At 41.1% G+C, this 12,056-nt stretch overlaps 1 protein-coding gene across 4 annotated transcripts in view; it reads right to left on the reverse strand.

Moving 5' to 3' along the window:
• Window positions 1–12,056, reverse strand: part of CACNA2D3 (calcium voltage-gated channel auxiliary subunit alpha2delta 3) — a 790,850-nt gene that overhangs the window by 735,069 nt on the left and 43,725 nt on the right. The window contains exon 1 of one of the 4 annotated variants that reach the window (XM_036219352.1): window positions 1,841–5,877. The exons of the other annotated variants lie outside the window; for them this stretch is intronic. Within the exon in view, the coding sequence (XP_036075245.1) occupies window positions 1,841–1,909 (69 nt within the window). The 5' untranslated portion in view covers window positions 1,910–5,877. Of the gene's footprint in view, window positions 1–1,840; window positions 5,878–12,056 lie in introns of those variants that run through there. 4 annotated transcript variants of the gene reach the window in all.

Below are 12,056 nucleotides of genomic sequence, written 5' to 3' on the forward strand. Positions count from 1 at the left end.
TTGCTTCAAACCACTAAAAATATCATTTTAAAAATAGCTCACGTATTCTGGCACCTTAGTACGTGCCAGACTCTGTGGCCGGGACATCCACGATTACATTCCCAGTCGCGATCACGCTGCGAGGGGCCCCATCACAAGAGCACTGGGACTGAAGATGGAATCGACTCCAAAGCTTGTGTCAATAAATGCACTCAGGACTTGGGCCAGCTCACAGGAATTGTTTAAAGGGTAAATGAGACAGTTTATAGCAAAGCACTTGAAAAACATTTTGAAGTACAGGTGATGGGTTCAGCTATGACAGTGGTGCAAGTTATATGATTCTCTGAGCTCATGGAATACAGTATTCTTTATTTAATGGAGGTCTAGATTAGGACAGATTTTAATAGAAGTATACATTTTAAATCCAATAATTTATTTAGAATTAATTGACATTAGCAATGCCCCCTTCTGTTGGTATGCCTAACCATAACTGTCATTTAAATACAGGTTTATTTCTAACTTTTTTAAAAGTCTAACTGCAAACGGTCACTGTGCTTGATGGGGAGTTAATCATCAAACGGTATAATTCATCCTTAGGGAAGTTTATTTACTTTTACAATTGCTCATGGTAGCTGTTGCTGCTAAATATGAGTATCTCGACTAACAGTAGCAACATAATTGGTGTCCAATATCTATTCATCATCGTAGCTCAATTTCTTTATAAAGTACCTCCTTATAAAATAAATAAGGCCTTCGTGTTCTACCTGACAGCTTGATTAATGACCCTACAATCAAACCCTTTTACCCAGTAAGTGAAGGGTGAATATTTTAAGTGTCAGCTATTCTGCTATTTCCACTCAAGCAAGAACCAACCACTTGTCCCAGAGAAAAGGAACAACTCCAGTCATACCTGGTTGTGGGGTGGGCCAGGGACCCTAGAAAGCCTTTGTTATTCATCGTTACAGGGTCAACTAGATGGTAGGCTGGCTCACAGTCTCTACTCAGAGTTAACATCTACTGGATACCCTCCTTCTAAAAAATTTACTGAGTACCTGCTGGATGTTAGTGTGTAAGAGGCAGCCCTTCCCCTCAAGGGCCTGCTAGACTGGGATATCAGGCAGACACGGTTCTTGGAGGACATCAGAGAGGAAGGACACATGACTTGGGCTTTGAAAAAAGACTAGACAGTAACTACACAGAGAGCTACTAACAATGACCAGGGGTGGGAGCAGCAGCTGGCAGTTGGGAGGCATGGGTCCTAACCCAATTCTGTGGTTGGGCCTCCTTGGACTGAGGGAAATCTGGGTGGGACTTCAGCTTCAACAGTGAGTTCATGTATCTCACCAGCTGTGGGTATGGGTGTGCAGTTCACAGAGCAGGGCTGACTCAAGTCATGAACCTCAGTTCCCCTATATGTAAAATACAGATAATAAAATATTCACTTGCAAGACAGACCTTTCTGGCATGACCACTCAGGGTTACAAGCACTAAGCAAGTTCACACACTTGGTGTCCCATCTGGCACAAAGCAAGTGTGCAGCAAACTAGCCTCTATGTGGTCCCACCTGGTAAACTGAGTCTCGCTCATTCCACCCACCTCCTGGTACTGTTGGGCAATTGTCTCAGAAATGTAGAATTAGTATGTCAAGCTAACTAAGGTTGTTATTCATGTTACATCCACATTTCTGGAAGAATTTTCTTTCGCATTTAAAGTGTAACAACAACAACAAAAAAAAGCAAAGAAAAAAACATTAGTTAAAGCATAGAAAGAAAAAAAGGGGGAAAAAAAAACTCTCAGAAACTAAAGCTAAGAAAATTTAGGGCATAGACAGAGACAGCTCTGGTCACAAAAGGGGTCTGACCTGCAGACTCAACTGAAGAATTTTGGTGGATCTCAGCAAAATTCCACTAAGGTGTGGTTCCTCCACCATCAGGCAGGAGGGATGAGATGCAGACAGCTCAGCCAAGCATCCTGGAGAATCAAGATCTACCTGGGTCAGAGGTGAAAAACAGGGAACAGGTACCCCAAGAGCAGCAGCTGGATTCCCATAGAAGAGACTTCTGCAAGGAGCAAGAAGAGAGCAATGTTACCTGCAGTCCCAGCTTTCTGGATCTTTCTGAACATCGATAATCCACATGCAACTACTGCAGTTGCTAACAGAAGAGACAAGCAGTCAAGTGCTCACTTTCAGTGGATTCACTGCCGTTTCTCATTGCTCTTCTTTCTTCTTTCAAAATCAAAAAGATACTGGACCTCTGATGAAGGTTAAATGACCTTCCCGGAATGAGCTATGTACATCTTCTCAGGGGAGAGCTTCAAGTCACTACTTTCTCCTTCTCTCCTCACAAAGGTTTAGAATGGAAGCAGAGACAGTACAGGCCATCAGCCACCAACGACTCATCAGTAGGCGTGCTAAAGTTTAAGAAACATGCTTACTATGTAAATGAACCTTCAAGACTGTCCCCTAAAGTGCCTTCCAAATACAGGAACCTAGAGATTCTGGAAATCTACCCTCACTGGACAGCCCAACATTTACAATCTAGACTCTGCCCTTCTGAAAGCCAGAACAAAAAGTCCTGGATCCAAAAGATGGGAAGCCCGCTCAAACATCCTATTTTACCCTTATTTATTTTAAAACGGCTTTCTTGAAAGGACATCATCTTTTTTTTATTTTGACGAATTATTTCTGTTAATGGTACCATTTAATCGGCTCCTGACTAAATGTTCTGTTAAAAGCATAGATTGATTGGACTTAAGTAAAAACATAAGGCCAATTTCATAATTTCCAGGCAAACAACCAAGACAGCCCTCAGAAATAGCAAAGTGCAGTTCATGACAATGTCACTCAACCTTGCCTTTTTGTTCCTGTGTCTGCTTACTAAAGCAGACAGAAAATGTGAAAGCTTCTGCCAGTGTGCAGACTCAGGGAGGCTGAATATCTGGCAGACAAAAGCCGGCTTCTCTCTTCTTGCCCACCTTGGGAGACCAAAGGTACCAAAATTGCCAGGCAATCAATATCTGATTGTCTCAACTGTTTTAGAGACAAATCTTAAAAGGAGGCAGGCATAAGTATTCATGGGGGGCTCAAGCTGTCTCTGAGGCAGATTCTAGAAGACAAAGGGAAGTGTGGAAAACAGCAGAGCTCTTAGGGCTAAGGCCATTATCTGAGTATTAACCCCTGGTTTTCCAGCAAGTACCAGCATTACAGAGGGTTCATGACCAAACTGACCACACAGTAACCTCCAGAGAAGGGTCTGGACCACAGTCCAACAACAGCTCACTTTTATAACCCTTTTCACCTTGTCTTCACCAGTTTTGCTTCCATCTCTATGGAAACTGGAGTGGAAATCAGGAGCTGTCCCTGAATATGATCGTCAGAAACTATCTCCTAAATCTATTTCCATGGAAACAGATGACAGATCAGTGGAAATAAGGTAATATTTTTAAATAAGGTAATCCTTTTTTTAAAAGTCTCCTTCCCTAATTTTCCACCAAATTCACAAAGCTGAAATTTGAAAATATACATTGCTCATGAGCTACAAAAGGAGCAACATTCTCATGAAGTTAAAGATAAAAGTTGGGGACAGAGAAACAGGTGTCCAACCACACAGGAAACCAGGGAAATTAAGAAATTTCTCATCATCTCGGCAGCAATCACAAGATCCTGAAAGCAGAATATTCTGTACCTGTCACACAGCTTTGTCTCAGGCCCTTCAAACTTCCATAATGTCATCATCTCATGTTATGATGGTTTTCGCTAAAGAAAGTAAAAATGTTTCCTAAAAACTAAACTCTCATGGAAGCTTTACAACAGGAAGGATCAAGTGTGGGGACAGAATTACATTCTTCAGCCAAGAATTCTCCAAAGCTAACTATCCCATTAAAAAGCCCAAAAGGCCTCCATTGTTCAGCCAGATTGAAAAAACACCTCCTGAACAAGCAGCAACTTGGTCATGAAATGTGACTGTTCCACCTACCATTTCTGTTACGAGGACTGAAACCAAGAAAACTGAAGACACCCTGCCAAATTCTTCCTGTGAAATAACTACGGGTCCAATACTCAAAATAGCAAGCCACAGATAAAGAACCTGAATTTGCAGGCTGAAAATGTAATGCATCACAGCATTTCAGGTTGGAAACAGGCAGAGCTCATGGGAACTGGCACATTCAGATAGATGGCATTTCTTAAGTAGCTGGGAAGGGATTCACACTCTGGAGCAGATAGCAAGGATGCAACCACCTTCTACTCATTATCATGGTAACGGCTCTCGCTTATGGGGCACTCCCCTTCTGGCGGCCATATGCTTTCTGGCAGACAGTTGACATGCTTGTGATACATGGCACTCCCAAAGAGGTATTGCAGAGAAGAGACCTGAGGCTCCAGGTTACCCAGCCAGAGAGTTAAGGCTGCACTAGAAATTCAATGCCCTTCTGAATCCTGACTCCAAGCTTCCTAAAGCCTCTCACTAGGATGCCCAAAGTAGTCACCAAAAACAACCTCAATCAAAGAAGTCTTCTCCAGGGAGCAATATAGGCAAAAGTCCATGCAAACGAGTGGAGGGATATTTGTTGTCCATAGAAAGCAGTGAGTAAATGTTTTTTGGATGAAAAGCAAAAATATATTGGATAGAAGGAACAAAAAATCAAGAGGGAAAATGACACACAAAGCACAAATTCTCAGATTTAAAAAAATATATAAAGCCGACGTTTAAAAAAGTAAACAACAATGAATAAGAGAAGGTTTAAATCGCCTTGTGATAAATGAATACAGAGTAGTTTTGGAAGTGGATATAAATACGTCAAAAGAAAATATTCTTATATTTGATGACAGAGTTGACAATGACATTGCAAAACTATACATGCCAATGATACCACAATACACAGCCTCAAACCATGTGGGAAACAGATTTTAAGGCTGAATTAAAGAGAACAACTCAGGTGTGTGTCATTATGTTTCCAGCATAAGCTACAATATGAACATAACTGAATTAAAACATTATAAAATGCACAAATTGGCCACCATCATTATCTCTTCAAAAGAAATCAGAAAATAAGATAATAGTAAGGAACTGCTGTGACACAAAGAAGAAAACCTTCAAGGATGTGAACAGAAATATATTCTGAAAGCAGCGTTAGTCAGTGCACTCATGGCTGTGGTCCAGGGGAATTACTTCTTCCTTAAACACATAAAAAGAAAATTTGAAACTAAGCAAACCATTTGGAAAAACAGAATATTCAAACTCAGGAAGCAAAAAAGCTCATAATCTGGTTGGATGTACACAATTAAGACAATCAAATCCCGAATCCAAGATAACAATAAAGTAAGTAAGAGTACATTCTCTAATGCTTAGGACTAATTTTTAAAGAACAAGGCCCCCTTTCGCTTCAAAAGACTTTCAAAAGCAATGAAAAATTAGCTACGCTAAAGGTAGCACAGAATGTGCCATGGCAGCATTTGAAAACAGTGAAAAAAAATCTCAAGTTGTTGAACTTACATATACTCCTAAAGAAGAGTTCAGTGTACTATGAATACAGGTCATAGATGCAAATACTACTCTGAGGATGGGTATGGGTTTGCCTGACTCCAAAGGCCAGGCCCAAAAGACAAAGCAGGAATTCAGAAAACAAAACAAACTAACAAAAAAGACCACTAAGCAGCAAGTGGAACAGAGAAAAAGAAAAACTGCCTCTCAAACAAACCCCCACCACGACCACTACCAAACCTCAGTCTCCTCCTTCAAGGAAAACCTGCGATTTTTCTTCAGAACTGATTAAAGTTCCTCAATTCACTTCTGTTCTAGCCTCCAAATCAGGAAATTATCTTATCAACAATTAAGATGGGTGATAAGGAGATCCCAACCCACTTTAAAACTCATAACCACGGGAGATTTGCTATCAAATCATGCAAAACTCCCTCCCTCCCCTCCCCCAGAAAAAGGCATATTCCCCTTTTACTGTCTTCAGGCCAGACTGAAGGGGGTATCTGGATGGGTGGTTGACTTTGAGCACAAACACCTTTGAAAGCAGGTGGGTAACACTTTACAGATTCTAGAGCATGGTGGGCAAACTACAGCCAAGGGCCAAGTCCAACCACTGCTGTCTTTGTAAGAAAGTCAAATCAGAACACAGCCAGCCCATTCCTTTACGTATTGTTTATGACTGCTTTCACACTAATATAGAGTTGCAAAGCCTAAGCTGTTTATTATCTGACCCTTTAAAGTTTGCCAAAGTTAACTCTACTGTGCAAGCATCAAACTCAGCAGAAAGCTTGTTACAGATTCAAATTTCAAGACCCTCCCTGAGATATTCTGACTCAGTGGGGTCTGGAGAGAGGCCCAGAAATCTGCATCTTAACAAGCTCAAAGAGGGTTGCAAATCACACTCTGAAACACTCTATAGGTTAACTTAAAAGATGTCTTAAGAAATATAAATATAAAAAACCAATAACCATAATATTAGAGGATGACTTTCCTTTTTCAAGTAAGGAAAGACTCAGAATCTGAGCTTGCTCAGGTCTTTCCATATTAACATTTTCTAGGGCCGGAAAGTGCAAAGGCCAGCAAACACCTGTTCAATCTTTTAGGCTTACCTGTGCTTTGCAAAGATTAATCATTTCCACTAAAGTTTGCTCAGCCATGCTAATTATTAGAGAGGTGCTAGCTCTCAGACATGGAGACTGTTCCGTTTCCATAACAACTTGGTTCAGACTTTGGTTCAAAAAACACACTTGCAGAAAGAGGTGAGCAGCCATCCTGACTCTGCGTGTGTCAGCCAGAAAAAAATAGCTCCGCTGTAACTCACAACCCTCCACAGCACATTAGCAACCCTTCTAAAAAACCTTTTAATCCCAAGATTGCATTATTACTAAATCTTCTTGTGATGGGCTATTTTAATACTAATTGTTGCCTGAATCATGGATCAGACTAATAATATAAGGTAATAATGTGTACTTTAGGATAGAGAATGATGCAATTTTTCCCCAAAGGACAAAAAGGGGAGAATCCAAAGATGTTCAAAGAATGTTAAGTACAAAAAGAGTTCCAAGGTCAAATAAATTAGAGAAATCCTGGTTAAACAAATTAAACAGCTTTCTCCACTGAGACTCCACAGAGCTTTTATTTTGCTAATGTGCTTTTTTGTCTCTGCTAGGTCAGAGGGGTGGTTACATTTCTAATCATAAACTTCTTAAAGCACAGAGTTATTTCTGCATGAAGCCATAACTGCTCTATGTCCAAGTAACCTGGTCCCAGTTTGCCTAGGACTTTTGGTGTTAAAACTGGGACCTCTCTGCACGTGAACAGGCTTTCCCTAGAACACCCGACACTCTTACTGAAGTTGGTTTACTGTTTGTCTTCCTGGCTAGAGAGCAGGAAACAGACTCAATTTCTTTTTGGAATGCAACACCTACCAAAATGCTAAGCATGAGAAATATGCTCAATAGGTATGTCTTGAAAAAATGAATTAATGAAATAAAAAGTAGAGGGACCTTTTAAACCAGCTCCTCTACTCTTATTTAGTCAATACTAAGCTGAACCATATGAAATTGCTGTTTTTGTAGGTCAAAATGGTCAAATATCAGGAATTTAGTGTTGTAACCTAATTTACACATTTTTATTACTGAACTGAGGTTTTAATGTGCAAATATGTTATAAAGAGCTTGTAGCCACCTTCTCCATATAGTTAGCATTAGGTACTAGGCCCACAGAAGGTGCCAAAAGCCCTGCCTAATCAGGTCTATATCACCCCAAACTACATTTAAAGGGCCATTTAGACAGTGAGACAACCCTTTAATGCTCAAAGAATGGAGCGGGAGCTCTATATTTAGAGTCCAAAAGGGAAAAACCCATGACTCTGCCACATCCAACCAGCATGCAGCAGTGCTGTGTGCAGGACCAAAGTTTGCCAAGGACTACAAGTCAAAGGCTCAGCAGAAAGCAAGCACACGGGGCCCGATACGAACAACATGTTTTCTGCCAAATCAAATGAACACCTTTCAATGTTGGTTTACATTGGCAGCCCAGGGAGAGTAAACAGAACAGCATTGTGGCATTTGGAAGGGAAAAGTGGTGGTATTGGATGCCTGAAGAGAGGCACTGGGAGGGCAGAATTGCAGGGCAAACATTGCTAAAGATCCCTTAGCTGTGCAAAGGCATGTGTGCACTGGGAATCTTTGGTGGACTGGTGGTGGTTTCTGGAAAAAGGCCATTTATGGAAGCAAGAGAGCCTTCTCTTTGGCCATTTAAAAGATACAACCAGAGGTCAGGAGAAGAGGAAGGACAGAGCATAATCTTCTTTGGACTCTGGCTGAGGGAGGAAAGGCACCCAAAGGCAAAAAAAAGTGTTTGAGAGGCAAACAGACAGGAAGAGGAAGAAAAACAAGACAGTAGGAGATGGACAGAAAGAAATAAAGAGGAGAAAGTGGACAGATACATAGGGAGAGACATGCTACCAAGGATTTCAGCCTAGAATAATTCAAATTTCAAGGGAAAGACACCCAAGGAAGTCACATACCATTTCTTTAACAGCCAACAGCTGTTGATCGTCCTGGCTAAACATTCTGAACAGAGAGAAACTGCTCCTCAAACTCTAGCTGGAGACTTGCATGCTTTCAACCTTTAAACTGTAAGTCCCATCTTACCGAGTCATTTGTACTTCCAAGAGTCAAAAGACATCCGTGTTTCTTTACTTAACCTTCATTTGAGAGAATCATTTCTTCAATAGTTTTGAACATAAAACATTTCTTGTCTGTAACATGGGGGTTTGTAAACAACCTGCCTTTCCCCTCCGATAGTAATTTTGCTCTATGTCAGAATGACCTAGAGGATGAATCCAGGCATGAACAGTTCCACCACCAGGGGTCAGCCCTAACCCCAAGAAATTGCAACTACAAAGTGCAGGGCCTGCCAGGATATACCCTACAGCCCCTGAGCATTTGGTTTAAGAAATCACCAAAGCTCTTCCTTGGGCTCCTCTCACAGTAACCTATCAAGATCACTTTAGCACAGCAAACTATTTGATCTCCAATACAACTGTCAAAGTGTATGTTACAATACAGTTACAGAATTCAGAAAAGCCCTCATTAAAAACTTCACTGATTATATAACTATTCCTAAGAAATGCTTACAATCTTTAAGAAGTAAATAAAAGGCTCAAAAACAGTTTCAAAAACATTCCTAAAATAAACAATCCTGAAAGTTCCAAACTGTAAGGTCCCTCAGAAACTTCTGATCCACACGCCCTTCCCATCTCCCCAACCACACTGTCAGATCACCTTTTCAGTCTTTCCAGCAATATGTAAGGTCTCCGATTACTCAGTCTAAGGTTTTTTATAAAAATTATTCCACCTGTACTTTTTTTTTTTAGTTTAAAATATCTGACAAAGCGTAGAGAAAGACTGAGATCTATTGACATGACAAAAATAATAGAATCCAGCTAAGTTCAAGTTTGACAAAAATTTGGCTTCTTAAATAGAAGCTTTAAAATGTACACTTGCTGGACTTCATATAAAAAGCTTTTACCGAGCAAAACTGATTCTAATAGAAGAAAGGTTTACTCATGGATCTGCCCTTGGGCGATATTGCTGAATCAGAGGAGAAATGGAGGGAGGAAGGGAGGGAGGGAAGGAAGGAGGGAGGTAAAGAGGGAGAGAGGAAGGAAGGAAGAAAGGAAGGAAGGCAGGAAGGCAGGAAGGCAGGAAGGAAGGCAGGCAGGAAGGCAGGCAGGAAGGCAGGCAGGAAGGCAGGAAGGCAGGAAGGCAGGAAGGCAGGAAGGCAGGAAGGCAGGAAGGCAGGAAGGCAGGAAGGCAGGAAGGCAGGAAGGCAGGAAGGAAGGAAGGAAGGAAGGAAGGAAGGAAGGAAGGAAGGAAGGAAAGGATGGAGGGATATTTCTTGACTCCCCTAGGGCAAAATTATCATTGCAGAAGAGGTCCGAAGTGGCAATATTTTGAAATTCCAACTATGCTACACAGGCCCCAAAATCTGGCCATTAAGACTTGTCTAAATAAGAAATACTTTTATCATGTACATTGTTTAATTTTCAATTATGCTTTCAATTTTATTCATAATCTATTTTGTACTAGGAACTGGCAAACTTCTGCTCTTAATGGAGCTGATGTGGAAAATTCTACTTGAAGGGTAAATTGTCTTGGTCCCCTTTTCACTGGGTCTCTCGGCAAAGCTTGTTGCTGGGCTGGCTTATTTCCAGGTCGTTTTCTCCCTCCTCTCCTACATGGATAGCTCCTTCTCAGAATTCAGACCTTAGCTACAACATCATCTCCTCAGAGAGAGATCTTCCTTCACCACCTTACATAAAAAAGGTTACCCCCACCCACCATCACACCACCATTACTGCCCCCCACACAATTTGCTATCACTGTTCTGTTTCTTTATTGCATTTGTCATAATTTAATTTTTAAGATTTATTTGCTTAAGTATTTATTTTGCTTCTCCAAGTGCACTGTAAGTTCCATGAGGGCTCATGCCAGTTCACAGATGAACTATAATAATAAATGGTACAATAAATGCACGAAAGAAAATCAAAGATGATGGCCCACTGAGTAAAACGTGACTCGATTCCTTTCCAAGGACCACAAGGCATTATTGCGAGTCTCTGGAGTCTAGGAAAAAGCTCTTTATCCTAAAACTAAACCCCCTTCACTTGAGCTGGACCTGTCTCTTTGTCACCCAGGCAGCACTACCCGCTCCTCAGTCAGGCAGCTATTTTCGCTACAAGTTCGGGCTCAGACACTGACTATGCTTTAGCCTTGATCCTTCTGCTGAAATTCAAATTACTGTGTTGTTGTTCATTTTGTTGTTTAGCTTTTCATTTTTGTGTTTTTAAGACCAATGGTGCCTGGAGGCTCTCTTTCCACAACACACTTAACAGCTCACAATCAGTCTCCTACAGTAAGCAACACCCCCTCTGCCAGTTTTGAAGCCTATTCTTGATCACATTCCTGACCATCCTGAACTATTCACTTCAGCCTCAGTCTTAAGCACAAGACAATACATACCAAAACTGGGAGTGAATTTCAGGCCAACGACCAGAAGAACTGGCAGGACAAAGAGAATTCCCAATAGAATCCTAGAGATGACATATTTACATCAGATTTCCTGGCACTGCACATTAAAGTAGGTAAAGCCCCCAAAGTCTGCTCCGATGAGCCTTTAAAAGTCCTGGAGCACTGGCACAGCCACAGGAAGGGGACTTCCTTTCTCCTCTAATTTGCATCAGTTTGTGAATTCATTTGCATAAGCAAACTCTAGAGAGTCAACAACAATCATGCTCTGAAAACAGGCCTTAGCCAGGTGCTCTAGGGCCAGCCACAGCAACACTGGCAGGAGGAGTGCTGAGAAGGTTGTGGACTTTGGCAAATATCCCTGGAATCTCATTTGGATTGTAAATAGAATTAAGCCAGGCTTCAGGAAGGGACTCCTCAGCACTCACAGCATTGCAGGAGGTGAGCATCCTTGCATTCCAAATCTGGGATCTCCATTTAAAACTGCAAACAACTCCCACCTTGAAATCACCCTAACTTATGCAACATTACCTAGATTGTTCACTCAGCTTCACATTTTAAAAGACAAGCACCCCAATCAGAGAAAATTCAAATGATATTTTTGCATGAATTAACAAAATAAAACCTACTAGCCATTAAGCAAATGTGAAATAATGTCAGCACAAGTGAATGAAAGTTACAAACTCATTCATTCCACAACCATTTATGGAGAACCTACAGTGTCCCAGATTCTGTGCGGAAGGCTCCCACTGACCTCATTTTCACCACTTGCTTTAACTCTTCCCGTTCTCAAAACCTACTGCTTCAATCATAAGGAACCAACTATAACAGTCCTGTATTGGCACTATTGAAAAGCTCACTAATGAACAAAACACAGGAAAGGAGAGAAAGGAAGAGAAGTATAGGCAAACAAACAAACAAACAAACAAATAAATAAATAAGAAGAAAGGAGTGAAGAAAAGGGCTTAGGACAAAAAGGAAAAAAGAGCGGATTGAAGAGGATCCCAGGAAAAAAAGGAAGACAAAGAAAAGGCTTCCATTTATGGAGGGAAAATGTGAA

The sequence above is a fragment of the Rousettus aegyptiacus genome, unplaced genomic scaffold (assembly GCF_014176215.1).
Source record: "Rousettus aegyptiacus isolate mRouAeg1 unplaced genomic scaffold, mRouAeg1.p scaffold_m13_p_4, whole genome shotgun sequence".
Lineage (NCBI taxonomy): Eukaryota > Metazoa > Chordata > Mammalia > Chiroptera > Pteropodidae > Rousettus > Rousettus aegyptiacus.